The 20,218-nt window shown below is 44.1% G+C and overlaps 1 protein-coding gene across 1 annotated transcript in view; it reads right to left on the minus strand.

The window, feature by feature from the left end:
* LOC124004190 (band 4.1-like protein 1) overlaps positions 1 to 20,218 on the minus strand; it is a 178,807-nt gene that overhangs the window by 21,782 nt on the left and 136,807 nt on the right. Inside the window, exons 14-17 of the mRNA XM_046312958.1 lie at positions 7,392 to 7,424; positions 6,256 to 6,405; positions 4,706 to 4,780; positions 2,390 to 4,300 (exon numbers count right to left, since the gene is read on the minus strand). Of these exons, the coding sequence (XP_046168914.1) occupies positions 2,390 to 4,300; positions 4,706 to 4,780; positions 6,256 to 6,405; positions 7,392 to 7,424 (2,169 nt within the window). The remainder of the gene's footprint in view (positions 1 to 2,389; positions 4,301 to 4,705; positions 4,781 to 6,255; positions 6,406 to 7,391; positions 7,425 to 20,218) is intronic.

Genomic DNA, 20,218 nt, shown 5'->3' on the forward strand with positions numbered 1-20,218 from the left:
TAAAAGGGCTGTCCCCCAAGGATAACATATTCTGGTTCCAAGTAGAACCCCTTTGGGTTCCATGTAAAACCCTGTGTGGAAAGGGTTCTGGATGGAACCCAACACGGTTCTGCCTGGAACCAAAAAGGGTTCTTCAAAGGGTTCTCCTATGTGGACTGCCGAAGAAACTTTTTAAGTTCTATATAGCATCTTTATTTCTAAGAGTGTAAACATCAGTAGAGAGACTGGGTTTCTACTAACAGACCTTAAGAACAACAGTACAATACTGTTCTAACACAGAAGGGGAGTCCCTTCCCCCTTCCATGATTTAATGAGTACAGAAAACAGGTATGCTTACTACCAGTTTGGACAAGAGAAATTAATCCAAGGGTTGGGCTCAATTCAAATTGAAGGTAGTCAATTCAGGAAGTGGTTTGAATTTAAAATTCAGAAATGTAAAACCTTTTGAAATAAATAGCTTCTACATTTATTGAGAAGTCATTGAAAATAAATGCCATTGAATTGTAATTTTAGTTTATTTCCTGATTTCACTGCCTTCTATTCGAAATGAGCAAAACCTTGAAGAACCCACCAGGTAAAACCAGTTATCCTGGATTGAATTAGTAAAAACTAGAGTGTCATACAGAATGTATTATGGACAGGTTGTAAGATATGGTAGTATAGAGGAGCCATAGCAGCATCGCAAAAGCCAATCATTGGCCAAGGACAGAATTAGAGAATGCTGCAAACCACACAGACTGATTTTTTTAATGAGGCTCAAATGTTCAAATGGCCAAAGAATGGGGTTTGGTTTCAATGACATCAAAGGCGGTTTTGGAGGTCAAAGTAAGCAGCTGTACTATGATTACTATGATTTAATGACATGTTTGGAAGCCCATTCTGTTTTTGCACAACCAGTATACAGAACGGATGGTGCTCTCACATGCTGTTTTTCACTTTTTGGGTGGGGCAGCTCACAAAGTGATCTCACACCTTTTTCCATACATGGCCGGGCCAATGTGTCCATGACCTCGACGCAGATGAAAGACTGAAAAGTATTTAAGCTGTAAGGTCCGAAGCCTAATGTTAAAGGATTTCACTGCCAAATACGTGCAAACTCCTAATAGCACGACCTGTAAAATGAACGTGGCGACATCTCTTACTGATAGCTGGTCTGTCTGTGTGGGTACAGCAGCCTGGGCATTGCTGTTGGACAGCTTGTTTCCTGCCTCTTTCTTCACAGTCTGTGTGGGTTCTTTTGCTTTACAAGAAAGCATTATAGCATCCAACGTGTGATCCTTGTAAAGCATTTGATCTGTTTTTTAAATAATCATCCCCCAATAAGGTACTGTAAGCCACATTTAGCTCAATGCTCATGTCATTCAAATTCATGTTAATGAAGTTGATCATTTGAAATCACATGTCAAATGACAAACTATTTTCTCATCTACATGACATGACGCAAACTACTGAGTTGGTATCATATGTGACTTATTATAACAAGTATCCATGATGTCAGGAGATGAATGGTCGGCATTTGACGGATGAGCATATCTGTAGCATATAGTGCCTTTATGGGAGATAATGACACGCTTCTTTCATTCCCTCACACGGATCCTGTCACAGTCAACTGAGCTGTAAAACATGTATGAAACCATGTCTGAAGTCCATGCCTTCCTCCACATGTCAGCTTGGAAACAGCATGGAAGAGAAGTGCAAAAACATCTCCATGGCAATATGCAAAACCCTTTGTTTCCTTGCAACTCTCTGCAAAAGAGGAGACTTGCTTCAGGGATAATTGGAAGGTAAATCAAGGTTCAAATGTTTCTTATTTTTTATTTAACCTTTATTTAACTAGGCAAGTCAGTTAAAGAACAAATTCTAATTTACAATGACGGCCAACCCCGGCCAAACCCTAACCCAGACGACGCTTGGCCAATTGTGCGCCGCCCTGTGAAAAGAGGGGGGATAGAAGACATGAGCCAAAGCATGAAAAGTTGTTTTTGTCTTTTTGACAATCTCTACCACAGCTCTGTAGTGATTGCTACAGATTTACAAGCAGTTGTGTTTCCGGGTTTGCTGTGAAGTATGCAAATAAGGGTGGAGGGAGGCAGAGAGGCAGAGAGGAGGAGGGGGGATAAATGGAGAGGCCGAAAGGGAGAGGGTCCAAACTCATAGCAGACAAAATGCATTGTTGGCTGAATCAGCCAATCAGACACAGCCAAAACAAGTGTGTCAAAAGTAAAACTCCACCCCCCTTCTTCATATACAGGCACGTAAGTTACATGTATGTATATTCAAGTCAATGAAAACAGGAAAATAAGAAAATGGGACTGTGCGACTCTGTCTGAAGCTCATGCGATGCTTTTTGTTTCCAAATGACTGAAAAGCAGATGGCAAGCAGAGTTACCGAGTGTCTCTTCTTGGTTGCATCCAGGCCAGGCTCCCTGCTAATATTGCGGTTGATGTTCCGGAGTATGAGTCCAGACTCTCTGGCCTTCTGTGTTTTAACTGGAGGGGCAGGAGGAACTGTCCTGGGGAGCGCTGAGGCTGAAACCTTGAAGCTGAGAAACTGATGACTCTCTATGGCTTCTCTAGCAGCCTGAAAGGGATCATCACAGGCAGCACTGCTCTGTTGATGAATCAGCTCTTCAGTTTTAGCCTCGACTCTTGCCAAGCCTTCCAGACCCCAGAAGCTGCCCTGTTCCTGTGGGGTGTCTCTATGTGTGGTAGTCGGGGAGTGGGTCCGTCTTGCTGGACTAGCATTGGTTGAGATGAATGACGTCTGAAAGTGATCATCACGGTCAGCTCTGCTCTGTTGCTGAACCAGCTCTTCAGTTTTAGCCTCAACTCTTGCCAAGCCTTCCAGACCCCAGAAGCTGCCCTGTTCCTGTGGGGTGTCTCTATGTGTGGTAGTCGGGGAGTGGGTCCGTCTTGCTGGACTAACGTCGGTTGAGATGAATGACGTAGGCAGGGTGGGTGTTTGATAGAAGGTGGACTCGTTGTTCCAGTTGATGTCTGAAGGTCCCTCTGATGAACCCCCTGACCATCTGTACTCTCTTCTAAAAACACCACTCAGCTCAGACTCTGACTCCTGACTCTCTCTGTCCTGCTCATCTTTGCATGCTAAGCTCTTTGATCTTTCAGGTTTGAGCGGAACGATCCTGGTTATTTCTGACTGACTGCTGCCTGATAGTGTCTGTAAAGACCTTCTCTGACCCCTGACCTCTGATGTGAGGCCTTCCACTTCCTCCCCCCCAGAGTTACTGGCTTGTCTCTTGTGTGTCTTGACCTCCCTCAACTTGACCTCTTCTATGTGTTCTCTATTGTCAGTCATGCACCTCTCTGTGAGATGAAACCCTTTAACCGGTTCTCTAACCTGTTCTGCTAAACTATCACATTCTGTTTTCCCAGGACCATTGACAGAGCTCAGCCCTTCATCTGCTGGCTGGACCTCAGTGATGAAGTGCTTAACCTGGTCTCTTCCATCACACACTGCAGGATCATCCACAACACTTCCCTGAGTCGCCTTGTCTTCTCCTATTGATGTATTGTGCTCCTTCTTCTTATCTTCATATGCAGACACCACTGTCTCCTTCCATTTTGCCTCTGGTGATCTCTCATCATCTTTCATCAGTGGACTCGTCACCCAACACTGGTCGTCTGGCTCCTCTCTGGACACAGGGTGATCTATTTGTCCCACCTTTGTCTTCTCTGTTGGACTATCCTCCCAGTCTGATCCCCCGTTGTCTTCTTCAGCGTTTGAAACATCGCCCTCTTTCTCATAGATGAATTCTGTTGACAATCCCAGGTTTAAACTATTAGGTCTCTTCTTTTTTCTGTGTCTGTTGGGTTGATGATCCTTCTTAGAGTCTCGGAATGGGACTGGGGCTGGGGCTTGGTTTGAGACTGGGTCTGACACTGGGAATATGTCATTCTTTGCACCAGTGTGTTCTGCTGGAGGTACTTTCCACTGTGAATCCTCTTCAGAAGATTCTGTGGTTTCAGCTAATTCCACCACGAACCGGCTGTTGCTAGTCAACCGCGGTTCAGAACATTCATCCTGGGCTTCCCTTGTGGCTTTGGACAATGGAAAGTTATCAATATCTGTTATCATTTCTTGCCCATCCTCCCCTGTAACCTCAATATGAATCATCTTGGCCACTTCTATGTCTTTTTCCAATTCTTTCTTTCTTTCCCAAGAGGAATCAGGGAAAAATGGGGGAGGCGAGGTGGAAGCTTCGTTCTGTTCTTCTACCTTCCAGTTATAGTCGTGTTGGTGAGTATTTTGTTTCTCAATCAATACCCACTCCTCAGAGCCCTACATGTTGATACAGATTAAACACAGTTAGAGGCAGCAACTGAACTGTAACATAACAGCTACAGTACAGTAATGTGTTTTTATAGTACAAATAGAACCTCTACATTCCTCTCAATCTATTCCGCCACAATTGCTGCAATCATACATAGAAATGTGTACACTTGCATCCAAATGTAGGCCTATATGTGGGTTATTGCATTTCTTTAAGATTTTCTCAAACACAATGACTGCAGCAGATCAAATAAAAAATGGATGCAAGAGATATCAGCTGTAGCTGAGTGTGCAGTATGTCTATAAAATGGTACCGGGCCACAGTTTCATTACAGATAAATGGCCAACTACAGTACAGTCAGTATGTTACAAGGCAGACATTAGAAGACAAAGGAGGAGGAAGAGAAGGGAAACCTCTGGGGAAGTCACCACAGTCTTCTGGACGAAGCCGTCTACAGAGAAGCTGTTTACTACTTCCTTGCCCACCGCCTGATGGGGTGCCGAGCGTTTCCCACCAGAAGAGGGGTGGAGGGGGAAGAGAGAGGGAGGAGAACAGCTATTAGAGGAGCCCTAACTCTGTCACTCTTGTGACAAGTAGAGAAACCAACTGTATGGTTCTTTGGCAAAGCATACTATTTAAATGTTGGTAATTTCATGCAAGTGGGGAAAATGGTTCAAGGAAAGAGACAGGTAGAAATGGGGAAGACATATTGATTCAATGGAGACAAGGGACTTTCCAAACACACTGTACGTCTCTCCTGAATTGAAGTCCGAGTTAAAATATATGAGCCAATCAAGATGAAATCTTGAATCGAATTATGAGATTATTGCAAAAGAGCAACGTGGGCCTAGTTAGCTTCCACCTGCGGCTGCCAAATCTGCATAAGCAAATTAGGAGGTTTTTTCAATGCAAAAATAACATTTCCTCTGGATCTCTCTGAGAAGTGGGATTTTCTCAGGCCACACTTTGCCATTATTCATTCAGGACTTTAGCATCTCTCCCTCAGATCTACTTAAGTACATGACAGATCGAGTTGTCATGTCTTCAAGGATGTCTGATGATATTCTCCACGGCTATAATCCGATTGTTCTCAGACAGCAGATGAGAAAGCTTCCGTAGACTACGAAAATACCTGGTAACAGACTGCATTGACAGAGCGAGACTGGAGAATATTATCTTCGTACTATATCTTAACAGTGCAATCACAATGTGAAAGTGATCAAAAGAGCATGGCGTTTGTGTTCTGACACAAAGGGAAGCATTTTAACTGTCAGGCAATCAAGGTGGGAAGACGCTAGAGATGATTGTTGCTCGAGGGCCTCACATAATCTCTTCAAGTTATTGCAGAATCACTTTCTGCAATAACTTGAGAGAGAAAGTTTTATCTTTAAATACAACTGAGATTTCTCTAATGATAAATGCAGGACAATTTTTCCAAGTTATTTTTCTAATTAAATGTGTTCTTATGATCTCTTTTTGCAATACCATCACGCTATCTAATAATCTGAGTCTGCAGCAGTATATATCTCCAATAAATAACCACCTACAATACCTTGAAGAAATATTATTGTCCTCAAAAGTTACGGTCAAAAATACAGTTCTTGGTTTAATATCAGACTGTAAATATTCAGGTTAACAATATTCCAATAGACGACAAAGCACACAAACACAAAGCCAGAGTAGTGACTGTTCTCCAGTCTTGATCTCCAAGCCTACTGGGTTCAAGGGGAGTCAAATGTATGAGGTGCTAGGAAACTTAATGCAAGACTGGAATGTCAATGTTGTCATACACAGACTCACTGTCAGATGTCAGGGCAGTTTAAACAGGAGTAGTATGGCATTATCAGTGATATATTCATGACATACAGTGGAGAGGTGGTACATAGGTTAAAGGTTATGAATCTCAACTGCCACCCATGCTCCAGTGGACCCCAGGTCCTCACCACCCTCATCCCACACTCACAGCTTTCTTCTCGGGTGTTCCGCCAGGTGACGTCCCTGACAGACGCTTCTCACGGTTCATCAGCTTGCTGTTGGGCTCCCTCAGGGCTCTCTTCAGCTCATTGATACTGGCCTGGTGCTTCAGTAAGACATCCTCTGACTTATCCAAAAACTGTACAGAATAAAGGGATTGATAGAGAGAATGAGAGAGGGCAGGGAAAGGAGAAGGAGGAGGAGGAGGATAGAGTAATATGCCTTAGTATGACATCATATAAATTACCACTGCAGTAATCACAGACAAACTAAATTAAATAGCATTATGCGTGGACGAACAAAACGTGATCTGAAATAATATATCACTGTGACATTAATATTGTAAGCAGCGCACAGGAAAAGACACAAACACAATGACTTACACTAATGTGTCTTAATGCTCAGCGATTCAGCACATGGATCAAGTGTTTGTGGGCTGCGAATGTGATTGCATTTCTATTCCATTCAGTATTTTGTCAATGGATGAATATGGCATTTGGGATTCTATTAAAACCCTTTGCCAATGAAAGTATTATTGATTTGGATGTTTATTAGGAGGAAATAAACACCAAATGAAAACGACTCTGAATGTTCTAATATATACATTTAGTGAATAGCTAGCTAGTTCTCTGTTGTCTAGTATTCATTTTCATTGACTACTGTAGCTGCATACATCATACATTACATCAATTGAAGGCTGACTTAAGTGAATGCTGTTATTCACACTGAGGCTGGTTTAAGTGAATGTTGTTCAGTATCCTTGACAATCCAGAGCAATCTGTGTTGCATCTCCATACAACAATAGGGACATTGCATTGATGATGCAGGCACTTAAAGAGGAAATGGAGCTTCAGTGGACTATCCTAATCCTAAAATACGTATACATTGTAATGTTCTATGTTGTTCAATAGTCTGCAATGAGTGTCACGAGCTTTCCTAGATGTTTTGGGTGAGGCCACTTGTTCAGTTGAGTGGGTCACAAAGCACTGGGACAGAACCAGGGTTGAAGGCAATTCCATCTCAATTCCAGTCAATTGCGGAACTGTTTTGAACTGCTGAAGAAATAGACAGGAATAGATGTGGAACTGACTCCAACTCTGGACAGATCAGCACAATGAGCTATACCTCCTTGTGTCGAAGGGTTGTCTCCTGGTCCAACTGAGATGGCAGAGTTGGGGCAGAAGCAGGGACAGGGGTGAATGGGGAGGGGTGGATTGGGGTAAGGGGAGTGGGGGAGGATGCAGAGACAGAGGAAGAGTGGAGACTGAGTCAAGGAGGCAGGCAGACAGACTGAACAACCCTAATTGGACACAGCCAAGGAATAGCTGTACACACAAACACACAAGCACACACCAGGAACACACACACACACGCAACCATGCAGGCTGACTTCAGATTTTCAGATCGGAGTGCCTGTAAAAATCTGTATAGTCAAGCGCTTGCTCTGATGGTTGAATGATCATTGGGGAATTTTGTCATTATGTCTATTAGATTTGGAGTACTACTTCATGCTAAAAATAAAAGACAAAATAACAACTCAATATACAGCTTCACCAAAACCGTAGTTCATTCTAGAAGGAAGTAAAATATTTAGGGCTGTCAAACGATACAACTAATTAATGGAGTTAAAGGCATTAGTTAATTTTTGAATTTGCTCAGATTTGCTCAAGAATGGGCCACCACTCAAAGGATATCTAGTCAACTTGACACAATAGTGTGTGTGGGGAGGGATGGGGGGGTGCAACACAATACTCAGTGTATATTCCGGACTTTGAAATTGCTAGTTCTGATATATCTTGATTTCTTTATTTTTTTTATTTGTGTGTATTGTTTTGTAAGCCCGGGCGGTATACTGTATGTACCACATACCTGGGTATTTGGAAATAGCCACAGGATTGTTTTTCAAAACCGTCAATACCGTTGAAAATATTTATTTTAAGTTTTTCAACAAATTGTTGTATTTGTAGCTACTTTTTATGTAAATACGTGCAGGCAACTTGTGCAATACGTTAGAAAATAAAGCAGATTCTTCATTTCACCTGTTACATTATTTTCCACTGAACAAAAATATAAACACAACATGAAACAATTTCAAAGATTCTACTGAGCTACCGTTCATCAATTTTAATAAATTCATTGGGTTCTAATCTATGATTTCACATGACTGGGAATACAGATATGCATCTGTGGTCACAGATACCTTAAAAAAATAAGGTGAGGGAATAGATCAGAAAGCCAGTCAGTATCTGATGTGACCATCATTTTCCTCATTGCAGCGCAAAAAAATCTCCTTTGCATAGAGTTGATCTAGCTGTTGATTGTGGCCTTTGGAATGTTGTCCCAATCCTCTTCAATGTCTGTGTGAAGTTGCTGGATATTGGAGGGAACTGGAACACACTGTGGTACACGTCGATCCAGAGCATCCCAAACATGCTCAATGGGTGACATGTCTGGTGAGTATGCAGGCCATGGAAGAACATATTCAGGTTCCAGGAATTATGTAATTATCATGCTGAAACATGAGGTGATGGCGGAGGGTGAATGGCACGACAATGGGCCTCTGGATTTCATCACTGTATCTCTGTGCATTCAAATTGCCATCAATAAAATGCAATTGTGTTTTTTGTCAGTAGCTTATGCCGTAACCCCACTTATACCATAACCCCACTGCCACCATGGGACACGCGGTTCACAATGTTGACATTAGCAAACTGCTTATCCACACGACGCCATACACGCTGTCAGCCATCTGTCCAGTCTTCCGGCGCCGACAAAGAGATGGCCTAGGAAACTATGCAGTATTTCGTTTTTCAATGTGTTATTTCTTACATTGTTACCCCAAGAAATCTTAGGTTTTATTACATACAGTCGGAAGGAACTATTGGATATAAGAGCAACGTCAACTCACCAACATTACGACCAGGAATACAACTTTCCCGAAGCAGATCCTCTGTTTGGCCCACCACCCAGGACAATGATCGGGTCCCAGCCGGCGACCCAAAACAACGGCGACGCAGAAGGGGCATACGGAGCGGTCTTCTGGTCAGGCTCGGTAGACGGGCACATCGCGCACCGCTCCCAAGCATACTACTCGCCAATATCCAGTCTCTTGACAACAAGGTAGACGAAATCCGAGCAAGAGTTTCCTTCCAGAGAGACATCAGAGACTGTAACGTTCTTTATTTCACGGAAACATGGCTCACTCAAACCACACTATCGGAGTCGGTACAGCCACCTGGTTACTTCATGCATTGCGCCGACAGAAACAAGCATCTCTCTGGTAAGAAGAAGGACGGAGGTGTATGCCTTATGATTAACTAGACGTGGTGTCATCATAACAACATACAGGAACTCAAGTCCTTCTGTTCACCTGACTTAGAATTCCTCACAATCAAATGCCGACCGCATTATCTACAAAGATAATTCTTCTCGATTATAAGCACAGTCGTGTATATTCCCCCCAAGCCGACACATTGGCAGCCCTGAAAGAACTTAATTTGACTCTATGTAAACTGGAAACCACATATCCTGAGGATGCATTTATTGTAGTTGGGGATTTAAATAATTTGAAAACAAGGCTCCCTAAATTCTATCAGCAAATCGATTTCGCAACCCGGGCTGGCAAAACCCTAGATCATTGTTACAATAACTTCCACTACGCATATAAGGCACTCCCCCGCCCTCCTTTCAGAAAAGCTGACCACGACTCCATTTTGTTGCTCCCAGCCTATAGACAGAAACTAAAACAGGAAGCACCCGCGCTCAGGTCTGTTCAACGCTGGTCCGACCTATCGGATTCCACGCTTCAAGATTGCTTCGACCACGTGGGCTGGGATATATTCCGCATTGCGTCAAACAACAACATTGATGAATACGGTGATTTGGTGAGCAACTTTATTAGCAAGTGCATCGGTGATGTTGTACCCACAGCGTCTATTAAAACATCCCCCAACCAGAAACCGTGGATTGATGGCAGCATTCGCGCAGAACTGAAAGCCAAACCACTGCTTTTAATCAGGGCAAGGTGACCGGAAACATGACCGAATACAAACAGTGTAGCTATTCCTTCCGCAAGGCAATCAAACAAGCAAAGCGTCAGTATAGAGACAAAGTAGAGTCGCAATTAAACAGTTCAGACACGAGAGGTATGTGGCAGGGTCTACAGTCAATCACAGACTACAAAAGAAAAACCCGCCCCATCGCAGACCACGATGTCTTGCTCCCAGAAAGCTTCTTTGCTCACTTAAAACATTTAAACATGTTAACCCTCGCAGGGCTGCAGGCCCAGACGGGATCCCCAGCCGTGTCCTCAGAGCATGCGCAGACCAGTTGGCTGGTGTGTTTACGAACATATTCAATCAATCCTTATTTCAGTCTGCTGTTCCCACATGCTTCAAGAGGGCCACCACTGTTCCCAAGAAAGCTAAGGTAACTGAGCTAAATGACTACCGCCCCGTAGCACTCACTTCCATCATCATGAAGTGCTTTGAGAGACTAGTCAAGGACTATATCACCTCCACCCTACCTGACACCCTAGACCCATTCCAATTTGCTTACCGCCACAATAGGTCCACAGACGACGCAATGGCAATCACACTGCACACTAACCCATCTGGACAAGAGGAATACCTATGTAAGAATGCTGTTCATCGACTACAGCTCAGCATTTAACACCATAGTACCCTCCAAACTCGTCATTAAGCTCGAGACCCTGGGTCTCGACCCCGCCCTGGTCAGGAAAATAACCTCACACTCAATGTCAACAAAACAAAGGAGATGATCGTGGACTTCAGGAAACAGCAGAGGGAGCATCCCCCTATCCACATCGACGGGACAGTAGTGGAGAGGGTGTAAAGTTTTAAGTTCCTCGGCATACACATCACGGACAAACTGAAATGGTCCACCCACACAGACAGTGTGGTGAAGAAGGCGCAGCAGTGCCTCTTCAACCTCCAGAGGCTGAAGAAGGTCGGCTTGTCACCAAAAACACCTACAAACTTTTACAGATGCACAATCGAGAGCATCCTGTCTGGCTGTATCACAGCCTGGTATGGCAACTGCTCTGCCCATAACCATAAGGCTCTCCAGAGGGTAGTGAGGTCTGCACAACCCATCACCAGGGTCAAACTATCTGCCCTCCAGGACACCTACACCACCCGATGTCACAGGAAGGCCAAAAAGATCATCACGGACAACAACCACCCGAGCCACTGCCTGTTCACACCACTATCATCCAGAAGGCGAGGTCAGTACAGGTGCATCAAAGTAGGGACAGAGAGACTGAAAAACAGCTTCTGTCTCAAGGCCATCAGACTGTTAAACAGCCATCACTAACATAGAGTGACTGCTGCCAACATACTGACTCAACTCTAGCCACTCCCCGACCAAGGAGAACGGCCTTGGTCGGGGAGGTGACCAAGAACCTGATTGTCACTCTGACTTAGCTCTAGATTTCCTCTGCGGAGATAGGAGAACCTCGAAGAAGGACAATCATCTCTGCAGCACTCCACCAATCAGGCTTTTATGGTAGAGTGGCCAGACAGAAGACAATCCTCAGTGAAAGGCACATGACAGCCCGCTAGGAGTTTGCCAAAAGGCACATAAAGGACTCAGTTTAAATTTTTTATTACATTTGCAAACATATCTAAAAACATGTTTCTGCTTTGTCATTATGGGTTATTGTGTGTAAATTAATGAGGAAAAAAGTGATTTAATCCATTTTAGAATAATGCTGTAATGTAACAAACTGTGGGAAAAAATAAAGGGGTCTGAATACTTTCCGAATTCACTGTACACACACAGACGACATACGACTACATACACTCAGACACACATGCATATTGATGCCACACACACACATGCACGCACACACGCACGCATACACGCACGCACGCACACACTGTTCACATAAGCTGCTGCTACTCTGTTAATTATTTATCCTGATTACCTAGTCCATTTTAACCCTACCTACATGTAAATATTACCTAAATTCCTTCAATTACCTCGGACCCCAGCACATTGACTCGTTACCGGTTAGGGTTCAAGCTCCAGTAGGCTAATCTTTTTGAGAGGAACTGTATTACTGTACTGTATTATACTGTATTATATGGACTAGAATTAAGCACATCATTCAAACCATGAGGAAGCAGGGAGAGAACATGTGATTCTGGTGCAGCACATGCAGCCTACAAAGTTAGAAGTATAGGCTAGCAAATTAGATTTTAATTTTGAAATATAATAGGGCCTATTTTTATAATTAGTTGGCCGAGACATTTATACCTTTCATAATATTTCTCCTAATGTTATTTGCCTACCTCTTCTTTCTCTATTGTTGGTTCATTCCTTCCACAGTTAAATGAAATATGTTTTGTTGTCCTTATCTTCATCATTCTAATGAAATCCTTGAATAATATAGGACTAAAAAAGAGATGCAGAAGGCTTTCACTTCTCTTCACGAAGACTGAATGGTTATGGGTTTGAATAAATACCCAGCTAGCACAGTGGATCTTGGCAGACTCCGGCTGAGAGTCGGGGCACTCGGCTGAGTGGGAGTGGGCCGCCTTCGGCAGTATTACTTATGGCTAGGGTGTGGGGATTGAGCTCGGGACGATTCCATTATGAGGTATCTGGCCCAAATGTAGTACTTGGGGCTTGGGCCGATTGGGGCTATTCTCTGGCAGATGAGTACGCGGGCTGCTTTATATACAGTGGGCAAAAAAGTATTTAGTCAGCCACCAATTGTGCAAGTTCTCCCACTTAAAAATATGAGAGAGGCCTGTAATTTTCATCATAGGTACACTTCAACTATGACAGACAAAATTAGAAAAAAAATCCAGAAAATCACATTGTAGGATTTTTTATGAATTTATAACAACAGTTTATCACAATACTTTGTTATATACCCTTTGTTGGCAATGACAGAGGTCAAACGTTTTCTGTAAATCTTCACAAAATTTTCACACACTGTTGCTGGTATTTTGGCCCATTCCTCCAATGCAGATCTCTTCTAGAGCAGTGATGTTTTGAGGCTGTTGCTGGGCAACACGGACTTTCAACTCCCTCCAAAGATTTTCTATGGGGTTGAGATCTGGAGACTGGCTAGGCCACTCCAGGACCTTGAAATGCTTCTTACGAAGCCACTCCTTCCTTGCCCGGGCGGTGTGTTTGGGATCATTGTCATGCTGAAAGACCCAGCCACGTTTCATCTTCAATGCCCTTGCTGATGGAAGGAGGTTTTCAATTAAAATCTCACGATACATGGCCCCATTCATTCTTTCCTTTACACGCATCAGTCGTCCTGGTGCCTTTGCAGAAAAACAGCCCCAAAGCATGATGTTTCCACCTCTATGCTTCACAGTAGGTATGGTGTTCTTTGGATGCAACTCAGCATTCTTTGTCCTCCAAACATGACGAGTTGAGTTTTTACCTATTTTGGTTTCATCTGACCATATGACATTCTCCCAATCTTCTTATGGATCATCCAAATGCTCTCTAGCAAACTTCAGACGGGCTTGGACATGTACTGGCTTAAGCAGAGGACACGTCTGGCACTGCAGGATTTGTGTCCCTGGCGGCGTAGTGTGTTACTGATGGTAGGCTTTGTTAATTTGGTCCCAGCTCTCTGCAGGTCATTCACTAGGTCCCCCCGTGTGGTTCTGGGATTTTTGCTCACCGTTCTTGTGAACTTGCGTGGAGCCCCAGATCAAGGGAGATAATCAGTGGTCTTGTATGTCTTCCATTTCCTAATAATTGCTCCCACTGTTGATTTCTTCAAACCAAGCTGCTTACCTATTGCAGATTCAGTCTTCCCAGCCTGGTGCAGGTCTACAATTTTGTTTCTGGTGTCCTTTGACAGCTCTTGGTCTTGGCCATAGTGGAGTTTGGAGTGTGACTGTTTGAGGTTGTGGACAGGTGTCTTTTATACTGATAACAAGTTCAAACAGGTGCCATTAATACAGGTAACAAGTGGAGGACAGAGGAGCCTCTTAAAGAAGAAGTTACAGGTCTGTGAGAGCCAGAAATCTTGCTTGTTTGTAGGTGACCAAATACTTATTTTCCACCATAATTTGCAAATAAATTCATAAAAAATCCTACAAATCCTCATTTTGTCTGTCATAGTTGAAGTGTACCTGATGAAAACTACAGGCCTCTCTCATCTTTTTAAGTGGGAGAACTTGCACAATTGGGGGCTGGGCTGACTAAATCTTTTTTTGTCCCACTGTAATTAACATTTTATTATTTATTTTTCCATATTTTCTCATTGTTTCTGTGATCAAAAAATAAAGAATTAAGTATTAGTATTAGTAGTATTTTAGCATTTTGATATGAGCCGCAAGGCAATTAATAAGCATTAAAACATTTGTGGATAGGGCCTCCCGAGTGGCGCAGCGGTCTAAGACACTGCATACTGTTCAAACTGCGTTGCTACAGATGCTGGTTCAATAGCCATGCTGGCCGCAACTGGGGGACCCATGAGGCGACGTACAATTGGCCCAGCGTTGTCTGGGTTAGGGAGGGTTTGGCTGGCTGGGATGTCCTTGTCCAATCGCACTGTAGCGACTCCTGTGGCGGGCCAGGTGCATGCATGCTGACACTGTCACCAGGTGTACAGTGTTTCTTCCAAAACATTGGTGGGGCTGGTTAAGCATGCATTGTGTCAAGAAGCAGTGCAGCTTCGCAGCACTAGCTGTGCCACCAGAGACTGTGCCACCAGAGACACCAGAGGCCTAGCGACGTCCGGGTTAGGGAGGGTTTGGCCGGTAGGGATATCCTTTTCCCATCGCGCACCAGCGACTCCTGTGGCGGGCCGGGCGCAGTGCACGCTAACCAAGGTCGCCAGGTGCACAGTGTTTCCTCCGACACATTGGTGCGGCTGGCTTCCGGGTTGGATGTGCGCTGTGTTAAAAAGCAGTGCGGCTTGGTTGGGTTGTGTTTCGGAGGACGCATGACTTTCGACCTTCGTCTCTCCAGAGCCCGACGGGAGTTGTAGCGATGAGACAAGATAGTAACTACTAATAATTGGATACTACGAAAATTGGGGAGAAAAGGGGGTAAAATTCTAAAAATAAAATGAATAAATAGATAAAAACATTTTGTGGATGGGTATAATTTGTATGTTTAAAATGTATAATAGTAATATTAAAATGACTAAATCAGTAATCTTGTCTACAATTATTTAAAATTGCATCGGGCCGCTTCTAGGGAGTTTCTGGTAAGTAGGCTGAATTCCGGTAGACAGAAATATTCCGATGTACCAGAAACCGCCCGATTTAATTGGTCCGATTCTGGGGGGTCATTCATTTTCATTCTGCACCAAGTAAGACACCCAACTCCTGGCCAATTCAATTAGCTCGGGCCCTTTGGGCCGCTTCTGGTCCGATTCCTCATTGCTAGCTGAGTAACTGCTACAGCCTACCGCCATTGCGTGTTCGCACTTCAAACTACCCATGAGTTCTATTGGCTGCCGTATTTAACACACTTCAAATAGTCTATTGGTATAATAAATGCAAAAAAATATATATGTTCAGCAAGCTATTCTAGTCCAAGTGCTAAGGAGCGTTTTTTTAAGGAGAGAAGCCATTGGAGCACAGGGGTGTGCGTATTTGAGCAAGAGACAGAGGCTATAAATAGGAAGCTTATTATGCATAACAAATCATTAGTTAGCTAAATATAAAGCTAATACTGCCTTGAATGTATTACCTGAAAGAGGTAATCTAGGAAATCTGTATATAGGGCTATATATCAATCCAGAAAATTATTATCTATTTTGGATGCAATTTGAATGGAGTTGATGGAGAGTGAGAACGACTGAACTGCGAGAGTTAAAGAAACGATTTAAAGCAAGATATCGAGTGATAGGCTGTTTTAAAACTCCACTGCTGCAATAAAAAATATATATATTTTCAATAAAATAATCAGATGACCTCCGAAATACAGATTAAGATGGGTAATTTAGACGCGCATTCAGTCTTTATATTACTGTAGTATAGGCTATGTTGCTAAATTTAGGCCTACCTGTCACAAGAAAATAAGTTACCATGAAGAGATGACAGGTCGACATGCATTGTGAACTGTGACCCATACTGAGATGGCCTGTCGGTCCCCACGCTGAGAATTGATGATTCATCACGCAAGCCTTAAAGAAGCCAGATATAGACATCACATATAATTTAACAGTTCCATTTCACGCCATGCTCTTCATATACATGATTTATTATAATTCACCGGTTTCTCACAGTTTTTTATCCCGAGAAAAAGGAGTGATTTGGTGTGTTAATTCTCGGTAACCAGGTTGATTTGGGGCATTAATTCTCGGTAACCAGGTTGATTTGGGGCGTTAATTCTCGGTAACCAGGTTGATTTGGGGTGTTAATTCTCGGTAGCCAGGTTGATTTGGGGTGTTAATTCTCAGTAACCAGGTTGATTTGGGGTGTTAATTCTCGGTAGCCAGGTTGATTTGGGGTGTTAATTCTCGGTAACCAGGTTGATTTCAGGCGTTAATTCTCGGTAACCGGGTTCCCGCCACTGAAACCCTAGTACTCATTGTATATGCTATTGTTATTTTATTGTGTTTTGCAAATTGTTCTTACTTTTTAATTCTGCATTGCTGGGAAAGGGCTCGTAAGTAAGCATGTCACGGTAAAGTCCGCACCTGTTCTATTCGGCGCAAGTGACAATTAACATTTGATTTGTTAAAGCTTCAGGCATTCTAAATGAGTGTGACTATAGGAGAAAAAAGAACTGGCTCTATGAATGCAAAGAACAAAGAGCTTTTACACTTGTCCCACAATGTTATGAAAACACTGTAACCACTGTATATATGCACGTGTAAAATGGCACCGGAGAAGAATGTTTTACGTGCCCCCAACCGATTGTGTGTTTTTGTTTGTTTATCTGCGTTGTTTGTAACTTTTTTTTCTGGCCCAGGAGTGTGAAGGTGAACGGAAAGGCTCTGGAGCAATGAACTGCCCTTGCTGTCTCTGCCTGGCTGATTCCCCTCTTTCCACTGGGATTCTCTGCCTCTAACCCTATTACAGGGGCTGAGTCACTGGCTTACTGGTGCTCTTTCATGCCCTCCCTAGGAGGGGTGCGTCACTTGAGTGGGTTGAGTCACTGATGTGATCTTCCTGTCTGGGTTGGCGCCCCCTCATGGGTTGTGCCGTGGCGGAGATCTTTGTGGGCTATACTCCGCCTTGTCTCAGGATGGTAAGTTGGTGGTTGAAGATATCCCTCTAGTGGTGTGGGGGCTCTGCTTTGGCAAAGTGGGTGGGGTTATATCCTTCCTGTTTGGCCCTGTCCTGGGGTATCATCGGATGGGGCCACAGTGTCTCCTGACCCCTCCTGTCTCAGCCTCCAGTATTTATGCTGCAGTAGTTTATGTGTCGGGGGGCTAGGGTCAGTTTGCAATGATGACTCCTTGCTGTCCCCAGTCCACCTGGCCGTGCTGCTGCTCCAGTTTCAACTGTTCTGCCTGCGGCTATGGAATCCTGACCTGTTCACCGGATGTGCTACCTGTCCCTGACATGCTGATTTCAACTCTCTAGAGACAGCAGGAGTGGTAGAGATACTCTTAATGATCGGCTATGAAACGCCAACTGGCATTTACTCCTGAGGTGCTGACTTGCTGCATGCTCGACAACTACTGTGATTATTATTATTTGACCATGCTGGTCATTTATGAACATTTGAACATCTTGGCCATGTTCTGTTATAATCTCCACCCGGCACAGCCAGAAGAGGACTGGCCACCCCTCATAGCCTGGTTCCTCTCTAGGTTTCTTCCTAGGTTTTGGCAATTCTAGGGAGTTTTTCCTAGCCACCGTGCTTCTACACTTGCATTGCTTGCTGTTTGGGGCTTTAGGCTGGCTTTCTGTACAGCACTTTGAGATATCAGCTGATTTGATTTTTAAAGGTATTTTTATACATATTGTTGCGTCTACCGTCTCTTATGACCGAAAAGCCATCAGGACTGCGATTACTCACCACGGACTAGCAGAATCCTTTTTCTTCTTTCACGACTCTGACGAGCCCGAGGCAGAGGATATATGGCTCCCTCGGGAACAGGCACCGACCCCAGTGATCTGCGTGAAGAGGAGGCGGAGAAAGAGAGGCCGGAGGGCGGACTGCCTTCTGAGGAGTAGGAGGCGATCGAATAAACCCCCACTTCCCTCAATTCTGCTCTCAAACATGCAATCTTTGGACAATAAAAACAACTCGTTTTTGGGAAGATTAAACTAACAACGGGACATTAAAAACTGTAACATCTTATGTTTCATGGAGTCGTGGCTGAATGACAACAATATCAACATAAAGCTGGCTGGTGATCAGATGTACCAGCAGGATAGAACAGCGGCATCTGGTAAGACAATGTATTTTTGTAAACAACAGCTGGTGCACGATATCTAAGGAAGTCTCGAACTATTGCTCGCCTGAGGTAGAGTTTCTCATGATAAGCTGCAGACCACATTACCTACCGAGAGAGTTTTCATCTATATTCTTTGTAATTGTTTACACACCACCACAGTCAGAGTCTGGCACTAAGATATCATTGAATGAGCTGTATTCTGCCATAAGCAAACAAGAAAACGCTCACCCAGAGACAGCGCTCTTAGTAGCCGGGGACTTGAATGCAGGGAAACTTAAATCAGTTTTCCCTAATTTGTATCAACATGTTAAATGTGCAACCATAGGGAAAATAACTCTGGACCACCAATACTCCACACACAGAGATGTATACAAAGCTCTCCCTCGCCCTCCATTTGGCAAATCTGACCATAATTCTATCCTCCTGATTCCCGCTTACGAGCAAAAATTAAAGCAGGATGCACCAGTGACTAGATCGATAAAAAATGGTCAGATGAAGCAGATGCTAAGCTACAGGACTGTTTTGCTAGCAGAGACTGGAATATGTTCCGGGTTTCCTCCAATGCATTGAGGAGTATACCACATCTGTCATTGGCTTTATCAATAAGTGCATCGACGACGTTCTCCCCACAGTGACCATACGTACATACCCAGAAACCAGAAACCATGGATTACAGGCAGCATCCACACTGAACTAAAGGCTGGAGCTGCTGCTTTCAAGAAGCGGGACTCTTACCTGGAAGCTTATAAGAAATCCATATTGCTATTCATTGACTACAGCTCAGCGTTCAACACCATAGTGCCCTCAAAGCTCATCAATAAGCTAAGAACCCTGGGACTAAACACCTCCCTCTGGAACTGGATCCTGGACTTCCTGACGGGCCGCCCCCAGGTGGTAAGGGTATGTAACAACACATCTGCCACACAGGGGCCCCTCAGGGGTGCGTGCTCAGCCCCCTCCTGTACTCCCTGTTAGCTCATGACTGCACGGTCAGGCACGACTCCAACACCATCATTAAATTTGATGACACAACAGTGGTAGGCCTAATCACCGACAACAACGAGACAGCCTACAGGGAGAAGGTCAGAGACCTGGCCATGTGGTGCCAGGACAACAACCTTTCCCTCAACGTGACCAAGACAAAGGAGATGATTGTGGACTACAGGAAAAAGAGGACCGAGCACGCCCCCATTCTCATCGACAGGGCCGCAGTGAAGCAGGTTGTTTACTTCAAATTCCTTGGTGTCCACACCACCAACAAACTAACATGGTCCAAACACACCATGACAGTCGTGAAGCAGGCACGACAAAACCTATTCCCCATCAGGATACTGAAAATATTTGGCATGGGTCCTCAGTTCCTCAAAAGGTTCTATATCTGCTCGGTGGCAACTGCTCGGTCTCCGACCGCAAGGCCCTACAGAGGGTGGTGCGAACGGCCCAGTACATCACTGGGGCCAAGCTTCCTGCCAACCAGGACCTCTATACCAGGCAGTGTCAGCGGAAGGCCCTAACAATTGTCAACGACTCCAGCCACCCTAGTCATAGACTGTTCTCTCTGCTACCACACGGCAAGAGGTACCAGAGT

Source organism: Oncorhynchus gorbuscha, linkage group LG18 (genome assembly GCF_021184085.1).
Source record: "Oncorhynchus gorbuscha isolate QuinsamMale2020 ecotype Even-year linkage group LG18, OgorEven_v1.0, whole genome shotgun sequence".
Classification (NCBI taxonomy): Eukaryota; Metazoa; Chordata; class Actinopteri; order Salmoniformes; family Salmonidae; genus Oncorhynchus; species Oncorhynchus gorbuscha.